Source organism: Dufourea novaeangliae, unplaced genomic scaffold (genome assembly GCF_001272555.1).
Source record: "Dufourea novaeangliae isolate 0120121106 unplaced genomic scaffold, ASM127255v1 scaffold418, whole genome shotgun sequence".
NCBI lineage: Eukaryota > Metazoa > Arthropoda > Insecta > Hymenoptera > Halictidae > Dufourea > Dufourea novaeangliae.
Window position 1 is genome coordinate 57,364 of NW_015374285.1, and position 19,451 is coordinate 76,814.

The 19,451-nt window shown below is 32.2% G+C and overlaps 1 protein-coding gene across 1 annotated transcript; it reads left to right on the top strand.

The window, feature by feature from the left end:
- The first annotated feature begins 7,473 nt into the window (after nucleotides 1-7,473).
- LOC107192763 (adhesive plaque matrix protein-like) lies at nucleotides 7,474-12,563 on the top strand. Its single transcript, XM_015582096.1, has 3 exons — nucleotides 7,474-7,539; nucleotides 9,686-9,949; nucleotides 12,162-12,563. The coding sequence occupies exons 1-3, from the start codon at nucleotides 7,474-7,476 to the stop codon at nucleotides 12,561-12,563; spliced, it is 732 nt and encodes a 243-aa protein (XP_015437582.1).
- Nucleotides 12,564-19,451: the final 6,888 nt, after the last annotated feature.

Genomic DNA, 19,451 nt, shown 5'->3' on the forward strand with positions numbered 1-19,451 from the left:
AAAAACATTTTTACGCGCCAACTTACTTTCAGAACATTCTATTAATTGTCTTATGCAATAAAAACGAACCAATGTACAGTCGTGTTGTACGGAAATTAATTAACGTTGCTAGTCGTGTAACACCGTATAAAGTAGGTGGCCAAAAAACGCACGAACTTCGACGAGGAAAGTTCCCCCCGATGATATTCGAAAGGCACGATGAGAAAAAAGGATACGTTCTGCGGAAACGGACGGAGAAAGTTCATCGTGAGGAAGACTGTGCTTCCGCAGAATCGCTTAAAAATAGAACGGTGCCTGAGTCGGATCGGAGATATTAGAATACGAGGGATTTTCCTTTATCCGAACCAGAGATGGACAAACACATTATCTGGATGAAGAGTTTCGAATAACGAATAAAAGTTAAAAAGGTACATAGAAATTCTTAATGGATTAAACATGAAATGTACAATTTTTGGAACAAAATATTACTCCTTCTTGAATGAATAGATATTTGGCAAACAATTATTTAATCTCATTAACTGTTTAACACTACCACTACGAGCGTTGAATGTACACCAAATTAAATTGTATAATATAATAATATATACATATAACATATAGTACAATTTAGTATAATACTATAGTAAAACATAAAACGTATAGTAAATTAAGAGCCAACATAAAATCCATCAGAAACACTATTATAATTTCAATAATCGTAAAATACGAAATCTGCAATCCGTCATTTTTACAGGTCTCGTAGTTCCAGTGTTAAAGGTTAGGTTGACGCTCTAAGATATGGCTGCTTTTAAATATGTATTATTCGAATAAAATTATGCCCAACTCTAATCTAAATTGCATTCAATATGTATTGCTGAGAAAGAAAGCCTTAAATATATAATCTTGTCAAAAACAGCTAGAAATAAACCATTATACTAATGAGTGATTCACTAGTCTTTTAAAATAGGCATTATAATAATTAGGTTACGTTCCGAACAAAATTCTTTTATTTTTTTAATGCATAGCATTGTGGGAGCTCCCTAATCGAACGCAGTACGGTCTTGATGTTTATAAGATAGTTTTCTCATTGGCGACGCAAATAAGCTTGTATTATATAACACATTCTTTTCCTTGGAGTCAACGTGGTCCCACGTTCAGACCGCTTGATTGTAATGCGAGGTAGATATTTACTTCGCCGAACTGCCGAATATAAACCTCTGACGTCCGGTCCGATAAAATATCGAGCATCTCGAACTTTCCTCTTCGCGTGCGCAGTTAAATTCAAAATTATAATCTAAATTGTTATAATTACCTACTATATGTATTTCGTATGTAAGAGGAAAGGCACATCTGATTTCAACATTTACTATCTGTCTCATCGGATAATAGTTACGTTCATATACCATTTAATTAATTGTCGAAGTTATGCGTTTCTCTCTATTGGCGTCATATAATTTTTGAACATTCCCTCTACAACTTTATCAAAATTCGACGTACAGTTAGTATATCGAAACGTAGCAAAGACTCCCATAACCGTGACTAAAAGAGTAAAGGAATTAATTCGGAGAAACAAAAGGAAGAAAGATAGAATTAGAGGAGGAAGGACATACACACTCCTATCACACGTTCAATTAACGAATGAAGGTCCTCAACGCATTAATCTCGCAGCCTGATTCGTCAAGCACCACAGTAATGCAGTGTAAACAAATTCGGACTACATAGGCCCGCCCTGGTCTCTTCCGAGGGTACAACTAGTGATGGGCACCATCGACTAAATTAAACTATCGACTAATGACTATTTAGTCGCAACATACTATTGACTATTTAATCGATAGTTTTTATTCGACTGAAATTTTGCTTTATAGGTTATATATAGATTATGTCATCAACTTTTCAGCACCATTGGTGTATTTACCTTTTGGAAATGAATTAATTCATAGATAGAATTTCAAAAATATAAGTGGTAAACAAGTTTTTTTAAACAATTACTAATATTTGATTTTTTGTAAGCTATTTAATATTGGCACTTAAAAAATTAACGGCTCTAAATGTTTTATGAAAATCAATTAGGTTATAAGCAATAATTTGCACAGTTCTTGGTAATGCATAAAAAATACATGGAAAAATTACAATTGGTTTGCATCGCGAAAAAAATAATCAAGATCCAGTCAATAGCGATCAATAGCTCGATAGTTCAAGCGACTAAATTTAGTCGACTGAAAGTAGTCGTTGGTTACTATCGACTCAGTCGATAGTTTTTAGTCGATGGTGCCCATCACTAGGTACAATGCTGCGATACTTTTCGATGTACAATCGTGAGGTGCGTGTCGAAGGGTCCGTGAGGTGTTATTTGAGACAGAGTTTTGTTCGCGCTAGCCTAAGAGCTAGAAAATACGACAAAAGGACTCATACCCTTACGAAAATTCATTTCATTGTTTAAATATTTTTTTCTTTGCTTTTCTTTAGTTTTATTACATAGTGTTAACAGTTATTATTAGTTTTAACAGTTCCAACTTCTTTATTTCGTGACTCTACTCAATTCAATATTTATTAAATTCCGTTTACTTAAATTTAATTAATCACAGTGTGTCTGTGTTCGTCCTCATCAGGTTCACTTCCGGTAACTCGCAAAGATAATATTCCAAGAAGGGAGAGAATTCTAGAAATTACGAAAAGGAAATTTTTTGACAAGAGTCCATCACCGTTAAAGATTAGGTGAGTTGTTTCCTTTACTCTTCCAGATCAATTCATCGTAAAATATTAGACAAATAGTCTCCAGTAGTTGAATTACAACTGTAGGGTTTCCCTTACTGGAAATTATTTTTATTTAATAATTTGTGTACACGTATTTGTTTGTCTTTGAAATTTAAAATTCAAAACCGTTTCGTATACCGAGCAACTGTGCGTTATAATATTCTCCTCGCGATAATCCCTGTTAAATTTCTTTCTTCTCATTATATTAGTACATGTCTTTTTATATTCATTCGATCGTTTATATCCTGAGCTATTAAGTTGTACACATTTTTAAAATTTATACTATCATTATATTATCTTACCACAGTTATTGTATGTAAATTCCTATTATAATTCAATATATATTACTCTGTTTCTAAATTCAAACCATTTACTTTCTTTTACATTACCTAGTATTTAGCCTCCCTAAATTCCCAACAGGGCGATGTGGTGAAAGGGCCCGTATGGGACTAAAGTATCGACGAACCCAAAAACAACATAAAAACCTTAATTGATCTTGTTCTAGATTTTATTGATCACAAGTGATTAAGGATATTTATTCGTTGCTTGTTGCGGGTAAATTCTAACAAATTTTATTCTAGCGAGTCGCACGCGTGTTTCGCTCTGTAACTAAACAGACACATCACGTTACCGAAATTCACATTAATTCAATTCCTGCGTTTCTGTATTGTATTATTCTACCAAAAGCATAGTAGTCGCAATTACGCATATAGGTACATGCGCGCGCCTCACACGTAACAATGACAACGTATTTATTACACTGCAGAAAAATTAAATATACAACAAAAAGAAGAAACTAAAAAGGAAAAGAACGACAGAAAAAGTACAAAAAAAACTTAACACATCACAACTGTGGTGTAAAGTTATAGCTCACTCTAATTGTACTTAAGCCTAACTTATACATATACAATGCTGGGTATCCCACCTAAGACAAAACACCTAAATACTAAATACTACTTTATTTTTAATGAAATGAGAAATGTTTCCAACACAGTCTGAATGATTTCAGAAGGGGAATATATTCTTTTGCCAGGCAGCAAGTAGGTACTCTTCTTTATTGCAGCATGTAGTATGTTTTAAGGTGCATTCAAATATGTCTAAATTATGACCTTGAGGTGAACTTGAACATTGAAAACATAATGTACCTACCTATATTACATTACTTCTTAAATTCCGAAAAATTGACCAGTAGGTATTACATTATTTCTTAAATTCAGAATGTATCTTCTTCAGTGAATAAAATGTTCGATGTAAGAAAGTGCAAAAAAGAACGAATGTGAATGAGATACCAATACCCAGCACGAGAACGCGGTCTTCAGTCGGCAGCTTATAATATACTTTACTATTATCATTTTTGTGATGAAATAAACTGAGTTACTCAATACGTATTAATCAAGAAATATGGTCCAAATTATGTCATGTTTGGTCTAATTTAAATCGAAAGAATCTCATCAACATGTTATAAAACTACTTGCTGATATCTCAGAAACTGTTCACTTTAGACCCTATAGGACATTACACTTTTTTATACAATATTTGATACTTTATCAAAATTCGGGAAGAAATACCGGACATTCTATTTAAAAAAGTGATGATAGTTGTTATATCTTGATAAAAATGTAACATGGTAAAAAAAATATTATTGCATTATATGTCCCTCTTGGTAAAATGCAACCTTTGACTGTTTCGTACAGCCAATAATTTATGAGTAATTGAGGGGGTCACATTAGGTGAATCACCCTGTATATAGTTCGAAACGATTGCTTTTTCGTGGTTAAACATTTTGTTAAATAAAATCTGTATAGAAAGTGCGGTTCGCCATCGAAGAAAGAACTCCATTCGTTGAATGGCCGATTCCAAAACGGTTAAACAAAATCCAACTGAAAGGTTTGTTCAACGATATTGAGAAGTAAAAGTAAGAGGCTGAGTCACGATACATGGAAAAATGAAAATGAAATACAGACAGGTAATAGCACGTCGGCGAGAGGAACGTTAATTATAATAATGTATTGCAAAAATGAGAAGTTGTTGCGGCTACAACTGTTAACGAAGTATCAGATGAAATAGGAGAAATTTTCTATATCTCATTTTCAGGAGGCAACGTTTCTATATCTCATTTTTAACAATTCAAATTGACCCGGAAGGAACTGTTAATAAATGAAGCTATAGTGTTTTTTACTTTTAAGTACTAACAAAGAAACGTGTACGTTATGTAGTTATATATAATAAAATCATACTATTATTAAAAGTATTACATAGCTATGAAAAACATATAAAGCAATTTCAATAGAAGGTCAGCACTTCAATCCTAAAGAAAGTTTAGTTCATAATCCAACATATACCTACGTCAACTATACATATGTGTATATGCATACTCATGTTCCGTATATATTGAAACAAAAAATTAATAATATCATATCATGTTTGTACATCACAATTTATATTAATATATGTATTAATTATTTATTCTATTTACATAATACCTATACACAATAATAACGAATAAAATATATACATAATATACAATATACGTATGTGCATAAATATATACAAATAAAAATATTATCATATTTGTAATACTTTGTCCTTACAATGTTAATAAAAGGTTTCGTTAAGTACATAACATTTTCCACAGCTAGTTCTTAAAACATACAACATTTTTATGGAATTGATAGTCTTCACTGATCAGATATATTACAAATTTAAAAATTACAGTAATAAAAGAAATCAGGAAATGTTCCCTTTGCGATCAGATTTCAAAATACATAGCGAGAATCGGTTGCATTGTGATCGTAAATTTATTTTTTTCGATTCTATTACTTGCCTTCTCCTTATTATTAAAAGCCACTCCACCATTATGTGCAACCAAATGAAATTAAAAATACATAGAAATACTGCTGAACTATTTAAGGTATGTAAGTGCTGGCTAATACTAAAGAATAGAATAAAAAGAATCATAAAATTGTAAATATAGACCGTGGCGATCTAAGAGGTATATGTATATTACATTGTTCCGCGAAAGATATTCGCGCGGAGCGTGTGTCGAACTCGAGCAGAAGGTAATAATAGAATAATTACGATTAACGACGTGACCTCAAATTGGCAATGTCGAAATTTCTTCTTGCTAATTCTAACGCGGAACTGCAAGGACTATTGTACAACTATTTTATAAGTTCTAGCCAATGCTTAGTTACCATCCGACTCAATTACCCTCGTGTTACGTGAGATCCTGGAGAACACGTTAGGTTTGTTCCGGTTCAATATAAAACTCTATTGGCAAATTCGTTTTTCCAGATGAAATAAAAGATTTCATTGCACGGGGATGCTGACGTTAACGCGAAACACTTTTCATATTGCTCCAAGACTAACTATTCGTCAGTGTTGCAATTCACGAGCTTACACAAGCACAATATCATCGGATTTCCGTGTAAACGTCAGAGGCGTAATCGTATAGTTTATAAGCATATGATCTGACAATATCATAGGAAAAGGCACACCTGCTGGTTTCGCAATGGCGGACAATGCCTGGGAAAATCTCTTGAGTCGTAAGAATATCATAATCAGTAACTCTATAATATATGAAATGACAGTAATCAGACGAATGTTTCGATTTTATTATACATAGAAATGGAATCATTAACAGATAGCGTATCGTTCATGCAAATTTGCAGTTACAGACACTGAAACACTGAAACAAAAAAAAATTCAATTTTACAACATATTATATTCGTATTAAGAATTTTATTTTAATATATTAATAATAATATGACACTAATAAATAAGAATGAAAATTGGTAGGATACAATAAAATCGATAACGATAATGCATCGATGGTGTTTTTAGGACAGTGGGAATTCTTTGATCGATGCTTGATATGTATCATGACGCTTGACGGTTGAACCATCTTATTGTGTATAAACAGGAAAGTAGTGTTTTATACAATAGGTAGAAAAGAATAATAATAGTACATCGCATAATGGTTGAAATTGGTTGAGATAATAAGTTCTTCATTTTTTGTATTCCTCCTACATAGTGTCGACCCTTTATCTACATTTTTGTCAAATTTCATAAACATCGGCGTTGGATGATATTATTACATTCTCCTTGCGAAAGATATCACTTACCTCGAACTGGTTAAATACAGTCACATGATTCTCCGCTTATAATATTGTAAAGAATATCGAAACAAATTAAATAGAATGCAAAAAGAAATTTACTTAGTTTCCTTAAATAGTAATTATTTCCTTAAACACACAGACGTTATAATAACTGACAACATAGTCAAGTTACTCAAGTAAAAAATAGTTTTCATAGCGTGTTCTTAAAGAATTTTGTATTAAACATAAATGAAAATAGTGCTCCCAGCACTTATTACATTTATCATCATATTTTTTTAACATCACGAAAAGAAGACAAATGTACTTCAAAAGTTTACAATGAACCTGATCATTTAGTAATGGAATATGGTTTCTATAACAAAAGTTTGGTTCTACTTTTTACTTAGATCAAGCTAAAGTATGTTAAAAGTTATACTGACTACTAAAGATACATGTATAATGCCTAAAATAAATATTATATAAATAATAAAAATAAAAAATAACATATATGAAGAAATAAACACTATATGCTTTGAATGATACATAATATGTAAAACATTAATAATTGAAAAACAATCATGAAAAAGCAAAGTCTTATTCTCAGAATTTAAGTATCAGTCCTCCGTTTTGCAGTACTGACACAATGCGACAGAACTACGAACCTTTTGTGCACGAAGGAAACTCTATTCATAGGATAATTCTCAAGCTGGTAAGTAAGGACTCCGATACAGTCGGTACAGTAATATCTGCAATCGTAAACGATGTTTTGCGCATTGATTTTAAGAGATCTTCTGTGGTTATGAAGCGAAAAAAGCGATTGTTTTTTAATTACACAGCGAAAAGCGTATGCATTCACGATAGTTTTTGTATTTAATAAAGGCACATTTAAAGAATATTTTGTTAAATTTTCATACAAAAATATATTTTTTTATGGTGGATTATGATAGTGGTCACTAACTTTGAAAAAAAAACGTGTTTAAAGATTGAAAATTCAATTTACATGTATAACAAATGTCTTTTTAACTTACACAGAGTCATCTATTCTAGGTCTATTATAGTAGACCTTCTGTTGTATTGACCGCTTCCAAAATGTCAATTTGATGCTTGCGAATTTTTTAAAATATCTAACCACAAATGACTCCTTAAGCTTTCATGTATTTAATTTCATCATAACACAAAAGAATACAAATTTACACTATAAAGACATATTATTTTTAATTAAATAATGTTATAATCATTAGAATAATAGAAGTTATACACTTATCGCCTATTACAATACAATCGAACTATTATTTAAACAAATAATTCTGTAAGTATCGCGTCATCTAACTTATTTGTAAAATATGATCCTACTGTATAATTTTATGTCAAATGGTTTTCATCGTGTGATTATCCAAATGGATGCTTGTTTTATACCCACACGACCGTGTCTTATAAATCAGTTTCCGAGAAAATGGTAACTCTAATTATCGTTACAGTACTACTCATTTATCTTTCTTACTGTCACTCTTACGGCGATAATACGACTTATTGCAAATGTACATAGAAACAGATGAGAGGTCCTCAAAATATTCACGGATCTTAAAATAAAATTATTATTCTGATTAAACTAATATAAGATGAGCTTTCAAACAATATTTTTAATTTTTTAACCGAATACCACTAGTACTTCATTACAATTAAATACCATTAATTATTATATTAATTGAAGGTTAAACATCAATTTCATTGATAAGTAATTCATTTTTTTTTATTTCTCCGTTATTTAAATAAATTACACAAAATGACATTATCACTAATTTGTGAAGCACCCGAAGCAAAAGAATTGCGAAAACACACAGTGAAAAAATGTAAGCGTATCAACAATTTAAATAAAATTACAAAAAAAACTGTAATGACGAAGAAACTGTCTGAAAAGTGTTAGTACAAGTTACCAGTAAGAAAGTTGAGTAGTAGTCGCAAGGCGTGGTGGAAGATCAGAGTGCAATCTGCATTATTCTGTAGCCGTGGCGCGCGGGCGGACATCAAGGCCTCTTCAGGTCAACCTGATCCAATCTGCCGTATAAAACGCCCCTCTCGACGATCCTTCGAGCACTGTTGTACCTCTCGTCGCCCAGTTGTCGTTATTTCTCTATTATGGGTGCCATATTCGTAAGTAGTCGCTTTCAGTTTTATTCAGCCCACTTCACAATCCGTTGTTCTACCCAATGATCGATCGCTTCGTCGCGGCATCTGCAACGTCCGTTTCTTTTGTGGTTCGATAAATTTTCTAGGACTTTCAACTCGATCTAAGAATGTTTACATTTTACAATATTCTTATTGGTATAGTGAACAATCACGTAGCTTAACTTGAATTTCTGTTTAACATGCTTTCCAATTTTGATCCTGTTATTCTTACACCATATTAGGCTGTATTTACCCACAAATTATTAGAAGACTTTTTATGTACATTTTTATTTTAAAAACACCCTGAAATCTCTATTTTTGAGACATTTTGACATACTGAATACTAAATCAATGTAACATAATTTTTTAGAGATTACTCCACATTTTTTATATAATTCACATTGTTCTGACACACAGATTGTATGATTTTGGAGTTTGTGCACTTGAATAAATAATAGAGCAAATAGTTGGTGAATCTACTAATAATTTAAAATATTTTGTTATATCCACAAAAATAGCACCTTTCTTCACATATTAAATTACTTTATTTATTACTTTATATATTAAATATATTAAACAACAATGTTTTTATTTCTATCCGAAAATATGGAATAAATCTTCAGCTTCAACTATCTTAAACTACAAAAGTGACGGTATAAGGAATTTCAAACAAATGTCAATATTTTCAGATATTCCTCTTCTATACGATCGCACTGGTATTGTGCCAAACATCAAATGGGCAGTATCAGTCGCCTCATCAGGCAGCAATTTTGAGTGATGCGCGATACCTAGCTGGTGATGGAACGTTCGGAGCCGCATATTCGCAAGAAGATGGCGTCGAATTCAAGGAGGAAAGCGACGTATACGGAAATCGTCGTGGATCCTACTCGTACGTTGATCCAACTGGTCAAAGACGCACGGTGACATATACAGCTGGAAAAAATGGTTTCCAGGTACGTCAAAGTATATTTTAATCCAAATTTAAGGTTTCGTTAAATTTTACTTTCGTTTTCTTACGTTATACATGTATAAAAAGTAATTAAAGTCGTCGAAAAATAAATAAGTTTCGTTCTCTCCTTATTTGAATCAATATTAAATTTCGATATCTCAAATTATTCTATTCATATTCACAATTGTCACATACTATTACAATCAACATTAACTTAAGTAAGTGTTCACTTTGAATATTTTCCAATTTCCACAAATGAATGTTCATGTCGCCTATCAGTACATGGAATGCAATTGTCTCTTATAATTGCAACACGAACTTTCGTAATTGTGACTTCGCAAGCAATCCTAACAGCATGACGTTGCCCACTGACTATCTTTATGATTATTCAAAGGCTAATTAGATCTTTTAATTAATATAAACCGGTGTTTTAACTTTAAATCGGAAAAATAATATTAGGAATTGGATCTTTAATAGTGTTTTACGTGGTGCATACCAAACATATTAATACAATAGTAATACAAAATTAGTGATGCCTGTAATAAACATGCTGTTCACATAAATCAATGCATATCTTTTTGAAATTGGGCTCTACTATTATTATTAGCTAAATAATAATGTCAAAGATGTCGATTTAGGTAATATACCACACGAGACCGATGAAAAATTGACGAACGAAATGAAACACGTACGAACTCAAGAATTATTGAAGATATTTGGAGTAACTGATTGTGTACTATCATAGGTAACATTGTTATCCAAAAATCAGTCTCAACACTTTCATAGCGCACCGTGTTCACTACTACGATAAAATGTAGGTTTATTAAACCATAAGAATAAGGAAAAATAATTTCAATCACCAAAATACAGTAAGCTGTTGCATCCCCCTAGTAAACAAACATAAACAGACTAAAGCTGAGTAATATATTTTAGAGCAACCTGATTAACCTTCGCAATACATATCAAGCCTTTTTTTATCAGATAATTATTAGGGGGATGGAGTTTATTTTATGCTCACCTAATAGAAACCTATAATGTCTTACACAAACTTTATGTTTTGAATACACTTAGGAATAAAACGTTTAAAATAAAGTATTCTATTAAAATTTTTTTAATTTCCTGCGAATAAACAGCATTATAAGTACTTTTTTAAAAATATAGAATTTGTTTCAAGATAAGCCTTGTGCGAATTCAATCACTTTCACTTTGACAATCATCACAATCCTGTCATACAGGGTGTTTCCAACCCGAAAGGATGTGATTCAACGTGAAAAAATATGTTAAAAATCTAGAATAACGGTTTCTCGTACAATGTTTCGTTTTCGTGAAAATCGAATTCGAATATCTGCTGGATATGCGTGCAATTGAATAGGTCTTGCCTAACGCGTCTGCTTATTGCGTTCTGTTTCTACTTATTGTCCCATAAATATGCTACATACGCGTTGAATAAATTCTAAAAAATGATTATCTTGGAAACCAAGCATCGTACGAAAAAATGTTATTCTACATTTTCGACTTATCTCTACATTTAGAATCACATCCTTTTAGGTTGTATCACTATTTCGAAAACACCCTGTATAACAGTTCCTTTACTGTTTCCCACATACATATCTGTTACCGGAACCATATACAGGGTGTAACAAAAATGTTCTCCGACCCGGAAATGGAGCACTCAGGGGGTGAATTGGAACAAGTTTTTCCTTAGCAACAATGTAATCTGAGGCTTCGTTACCGAGATATTAACGAAAAACCGCGACCAATCACAGCGCGAGTTTTTCGTTAATATCTCGGTAACGAAGCCACAGATTACATTGTTGCTAATGAAAAACTTGTTCCAATTCATCCCCCAAGTGCCCTATTTCCGGGTCGGACAACATTTTTGTTACACCCTATATAATTATTCTCTTGATTAGTGTATTGCATTTTTCACGTTTGCTACGGCCTTCCTTTACGCAATTGAGACTATTTTGATTATTTTTCAAACTTTTCTCAAATTTCCAGGAAACAATATTTAAATTCTTGTATAAAATTCTCGTAATAATTGTACATAATATCTGATTTTCTCAGAATTTTTAAGTAATTATTTTAGAGGAAATTCCTAAAATAGTAATATAGTGGACATAAAGTATTCCCTCCCTGGTATATAAAAAGTTAATAATTATACCAGCAATAATTTACAAATAATTCTCATTCGTTACATTTTGTCAATGTTACAGGCAAGTGGCGACGGTATTCCCGTTCCACCTCCGCAAGTGCCGCCCAAACCCGAATACGTGCCCCTGCCACAATACAACCCACCGGATTATCAACCATCGAGGTACAATCCACCTCCACAACAACAACCGTATCAACGACCGAGTCAACCGGTGTACGAGTCGCAGCAAGAGCCTCAACCTGTATACCAGCCAGAGCCGCAGTATCCGTACAGGCCTCAGCCACCACATGAAATCCCACCCATACCTTCGTACAACCCACGGCCGCAGTATCAACCCCCGGCCAGGCCGTTGCCCCAATACAACGAAATTACAACGCCATCCCCGCGAAGATTCTATCCACCGGGTAAGCTGAGCTTCAACAGGACACCCGATGGTTACTCCTACACGTTCAGTAAAAGCTAAGTCCTCTTCAACGGGATCTGAAACGATATTTAACACGTTCAGTACTACGCTGCATGGCATACCTCTGAAAATCACCCTAAAAATTAAAATCCTTATGTATTGTAGTTGAACTACACACGAACCACTTTTTTCTGGAGAATCTAATCTATCCTTTTCTGAAGAAACATTATTTCTGAACACGATTGCAGACATGGCATAGTTGGTCCGTTTTGTATTTTAACCACAGTACCACAGACGAGGTATAGGAGTAGACACTTCATCCAATGTATTGTTTCGCCCCACTTTTTTGGGGCGACGTCGCCCCATTTCCATTTTAGTGTCGCTACCTATTCACCGGTCTTTTAACGTAGAGGTCACTACAATCACAGGCTTATTAAGGTGTCGATACTACACTTTAGGTGGGCCACCAACTCCCATGAGATGAAATGTTTACTCCTATACCTCGTCTGTGACAGTACATAAGAATCAAACATTTTAGGCTGGGTTTATAACATAGACATACATATATGTATAAGCATTATCTGCAACATATTGAAGTTCTCATATACATCGATTGAGAAAAGTCTGTGAATTTATACTTTTATTTTTCTCTTTGCTCAAAGTGTAATACTAAATAAATTAAAGAATTTTGATTTGAAATTTATTAAAAATGCCGTGCTTCTACATAATATTAATTGGAAATATAATATCATTCAATTTCAACTCATCTAAAATCTGTTAAGTTAAAAATGTCATTAGCCAGTAGGAATGAGGTATACAATTTGAACAGTTTCTCGTATTTATAAATTATAGACGCGGAAATAGTAGAACATTGATTTGCATACGCGATCATGCATTCATAATCAAGAGATTGTAGGCAATCAGAGCCTTGTCCATGATCTTACCACAAGGCTTACCGGCATGAACAAGTCATGCTTCCTATAAAAGACTACAGAAATTTTGCAGAAATTTCTAAGGAAATGTAACCAGTGAATTAAATTAACGAGTGAGTTATCTCAATTAAAAGCAATTCTTTCGTTTATATTTTCGCCGATTCTATACATTGAGTCACGCAAAGATTGGCATTATTACGATACATTACCCTTACTGGAAAGTCTTGTTGATCTATAGAATGAATCTTCTTTCCCCTCGTCAGATTCTGTTGATATCAACCTGAATGCGGAAATATCAGTTTAATAGTGACTGCGTTCCAGAATGATTGAATTACTATGTTTTTTAAACAAATACAACATATATCGTTTACATATTATATTATAGCTGTACCCGTTTTATAATTTTGTTTTCTGCTTCAAAGTAGAAGCTCCCCTCTGACATATGTATATCCTATACAAAATTTTAGTAAGTATTAGTATGTTGCAATTATTGTTTATTGTATTGTTTTGTTCTAAAACTGCAGTAGCAAAGCTGAACTTCAACCCCTGACATTTTTAGTACGTGTTCGATAAAAAATAATTAAATTCTTTAATCACAGTGGCTAATGACAATAACCAATTAAATAATTTTACTATCTTCAACCGTTTAAACAAAAGATATACAACAGATTTTTTACCATAAAACAGATACTGATGATTGATTCATTAATTTTATGCATGTTTTCTTCTAAAACCAATGAAATTCTTAGGTAATATTCAAAATAAATATTATTCCAAATCAAGTTAAATAAATTTGTAAATCTATATAAAACTGATGAAGTAGAAAGCTGATAAAAATTCCTGATAGATGTGACGTATCGTAGTAGAATAAAAAATATTAAGAAACTAAGCATTCGATATTTGACGAATGCCGATCAATCGGTTTCTCTACGTCGCATTACCTGGCCGACGCCCTGCGTTTTGCATAGCAATTTCCTTTTCAAATGCGAGCACAATCCCGCGCACTTCGGGGTCACGATACTTTCATCGAGCAACCTTTCGCCGTTCTCCGCAGTATTGCAATAAGCTCATAAGAATCTCACGATTCTCAAGGGAAGATACATGGTTCTTTAGGACGAGTCCATATCCTTTAACGATTAAATGTCATGCAAATAAATTGCAATATATTTGAAACCATTTTAGCCTCCAAAATAAGAATTACGTTCATTTATACGAAATAACATTATTTCTGTAATTCAATAGTATTTATACGTATGTTTTAAAGTAAGCGCATCTTCTTAATACTTATATTTTCAATTACAATATGCTGATTTTTCAATTTGATGTACATTTCAATGATGTTTATTGTTTATGACCACAATTTGAACAGCAATCATTGTACTATATACCCATACCATTGTATTATACTATAGTAACACGAAGATCCACAGATCTCACTTTTATTTTAATTCTTATTTGTATAATATTCTTCCTACTATGTATTACCTTTAGAATATTTATAGAATTGTATTGTTATTGACACAGTGAACATGAATTGTATCTAAAGTATTGAAACTACATACAACACAAGGAATTTGTTATTTATTACCATTTGTTCTAATTTTATAGGTTTCTTCTTGGCAGTTAAAACGTTCCACTTATTGAATCACGTACTGTTATATTTTGTGACGATATCAGCCAATGTACACACGATTAAAAATACATAAATCAGTATTGATTTTCGTACTAAAATAAACACAGTACACAAAATTAACTGCTCCTGTTTTATAAATTTTATAAGTTTCATTGTAATACCCAAATCATTTTTAGAAACACCTTAAGTTATTGTCTTCAAACAGGAACAAGTAGATCATGAATTTCATGAAAAAAGAAATTTATGTTCGACACTGGTTTTGTTAATTATTTTAGTAGGTTACAGGTGAAATAAAAACTTTCTGAAACATTATCAATGTTTTCACAATACTGCATTCCGCACATTCTGTAAATGCATAAAATCCAGTCTAGTAATGACAACTAGAAAGAAATGAGAATTCTGTATCATAATTAATCACAGCTCATGTCTTAAAGGTACACTGCTGCGCATAAGAAAAAGTGATGTATCGAAAAATTATATATTTTAATGCCACTTTTATTAATTTACAGTAGCAAATATTTGTCCATCGAGCTTTAATATTCCCTGAACGATATTTATTCCAGACTTTCAGCAATTTCATAATTCCTTCAAACATTTATTCCATATTCGATAAGTGTCCTAATACTTATGAATGAAAATGTACGTAAATATCCTTTTCAATACTACTATTTACTTATTATTAAAAACATTTTCTCAAAGGTGAATCTCAATTTAGAAAACTCTATTCTGAACATCGATCGTCTAGACACCAAATAACTCAAGTTCTCATTGTATCAACAGTCACGAGCTACACGTTTCAGTCAGCGTTGTTCAGACCGAAACGGAAGGCGAACGTTAGACAAAGGGTCGATTATCTCATTATCCTGGCTTGTGGATAATACTGGTGCAACAGAACCGAGGAGGGAAAAATGCAGTTCGGCTGGGCGTCGATTTACTGGTACCCGTTAATACGGGCGCGGCAAGGCGAACCAGCCATATCTGACCAGGAACTCGATAACCTTAAAGGTGGGCCGAAAGAAATGCATACCGTAACGTTTCGCGTCACCGTCGCTGTCGTTTAAGAAAGTCGATCGTGGATTTAATTTATGGTCAAACGGGTGCAGCACATACCAGATGCAACACGGTTGCACTGACTGCATATTTGTCGAGCTGCTGTCCACCATCCGTGTTACGCAGGGTCCATGGGTCACATTTGATTCGAATATGTGGACCGTTTTTTTTTCTTAGGTAATATAAGTTCAATTTTGAAAAAAATTAGTTAAAGCTAGTTTTAGCTACAGATGGATGCCTTCTTTTCATATCTATATTAACAAAATCAATATACTGCAATATTTTCATGAATTATGAGAAACTCGGATATTAAATGGAATTGCATAAATATTTTTTTGTACTGGTATTAATCCATATATAACAATGACTATTTATTTAACATGTCCCATTTATTTCTACAGAGCAAAGTGAATAAAATATGAATAAAACTTATTAATGCTCTTTTATTAAACTTAGTACAAGAGAATTCTCAAAAATCTATGTCAAATGAATATATTAATACACATCATATATTTATGATAATATATTTCCCTTCAATGATATACGTTTATTGTTTTTGATATAATTATTATAATTTATATTTTAAAATTTCATTTCATAAAAGTTTACTTCAATTGAAATACAAATTTAAATTTGGTATTAGTCACATTTTTGATAATTTATTACTTTTGAAAGTGGTATAAGTCCACTTGCAGTTAACAAAAACACTGTTTCATTGACAGAATATTTGTAAACATGCACATATAGTGATGTTAATCGTGTCTGAAATCTTAAAAGCATAAAATAAAATTATTCGCGTTTAACAATGTTTTTAAATAGAGTAAAATGAAATACATTTAATATTTTGAAATAAAGAAAGATGAACTTATACCACTTTAAAAAAGAAACGGTTCATCTACATTTTTGACAGAAATAAGCTCCATAATGGCAGTTTCCTTTCGAGTATTTCACAATTCTGAACATTTTCATAATATTGACATAATCGGAGACTTGAAATCATAAGAATATTCAGAACGTATCTTAACAAATTGTACAATATAATTCTTTTATCTCATTCTATGAGAATACAATTAGTTTTTCAAGATTGAACTACATGTCATGGTTAATTTATTTCATGTGAACAATTGAGGAGAATTATGTCGATCAATGTAATTAATAGACTGCGGATTTTATGGATTTATACTAATTTATAGCATACGTGATTGTCTCAAACTCAGTATAGTGTAAAGTTTCATCAAGTGTAGTAAGGTTTTAGTCAATTTAGATCTCGATAAAAGCCTTAATGTACCAAACAAATTTTTGTCCGATTCTAGCCTCTATTAGTTAGTCCATGAGAATTTATATTTGCATAAATATCCGCAACCATTAACGCTTAACATTTTATACTTCTACATCTCACTTGTCGACATACTAATTAGTATATTTCAAATGGGAATAAGATATATCAAATGAATATTTTACCTTTATAAAAGTGATACAATATCTATTGCTGGAAAAGATAAGGAGCATGCTTTATCAAAAGTTCTAAGAAACAATAACGTTATTCATAGACGTCTTGTACCAATCTGTATGTACATATGTTAATTATAAAGTATATAATACTTTATAAGTATAAATACATATAATAAGAATATGAAGTTAAACGAAAACTAAACTTTTAATGTATATGATCGTTAGTTATTTACGAGCCCAATAATCCATAAATTCAAGCTTATCCTTACCAACTAACGAAGTATAATTGTAATTCCTACGACATACCAATAAACCATAAGAAAATCCATTACTAAACTTGCATTACGACTACATATCGTTTGTTTTATAACCAACAACCTGGGAATCTAAGAGTTCAAGGTTCTACTTTTCCAGTCGAGTTTTATTTATAAAGGTATATGGGTATACATTTCGTTTCATGATTATGGCAGTAATATACTGACTCTGAGTAGCTGCGTGTGACATCAACAGTATAAAAGTAGTCTAAAACAGCTGCTGCTATTAGAGGCAGTGGCGTCGACCATTCACTCCTCGCAATAAAACAGACGTAAAAAAAAAGGAGAAGAAAGAAACGAGAAAGGAAAACCGTCGAAGACAAACCTCTCGTCGTTGCCAATACTATAACTTATAATTATCGAAAAACATTTTCTTATGCCAATGTGCCTCCTTAAACACGTTCAATTTGAAATGATGGAAGCGAAGTCAGACAAGTCCCGGAGAAAAGGCACTATACGTCTATTAAATATAGTATTCAACTCTCGATTGTACAAAGTACTACAAATCATTACGCCTTGTATCCTCGGTGTCTCGTTTCTTTCATAGGAGAATTCCCTTTAAAAGAGAAGGAAAATTTCAGATCTCTGACAGATATATCTATATCTCTGGAGGCTCATTACAAAATTTATAGTCCTCACCCGGGCAGTTATAATTTTCTCGATTTAACGTGCTCAGTTCCTGGTGCTCCTTCCTAGTGATAAAAAAAAGTAATTTAGATCAGCCGCAAATCAACTTTAATTACACCTCCGTGTTAGATGGAATTTAATTGCATCTTCGCGTTAACTATCGCTGATTTATGATCTGATGCGATAGATGGACATTAAAAAGTGAAAATTCGCATTTACAGCGTGTGGTAGTAAAGGCTACGAAAAGTATTGTGCAAGTGGAAATAAGTTCTGATTCGATCATGCGTAAAACAAAAAATTTTTTTTTCTAAATCATTATTTCTACTTGTATTTACGTTTCCAGATACTGGAGATGGTATTACATATGTTAAATGTATCCAACTACACTAATTAAAATATATAAATAATACTTTTGAGCTATTAAAGAAAATAAAATTGAAGATTAGGAAGGAAAGAATTACATACGTAGCATTCAATGTTAATAACATTTTCGATGAATGTATAATTTGTGCAATCCTTTGAAGGATTTAATGTATTCAGTATCCTATTAAACAATAATTAATTTGTATTTTTAATCTTCGAAATATTTCGAGCATTACATTTTCGTCATAATATTTGGAACACATCGGTAATAACGAAAAGAAATATTCGAAAATTGTGATTATTCAAGCGTCTGGACGACAAAACTTAGAAAAAGAATAGAAATATAAAAATCTGTTACAATATTGCTTAACTAATCCATTGTTAAGTTTCAGAATATAGTCCCACGCAAACATACCGAAGATGGACTTTTCCCAAAAACGATGTCAAATATCCTTTAATTTTATTCTCTCGCAAGGAATCTTCTGTTCGCGAAATTTTTTAACAAATTACGACCCACTTGGTATATATCGTTAAGCTACATAATAAATCTCCCGTGACGATAGAAACAATTGCTCGC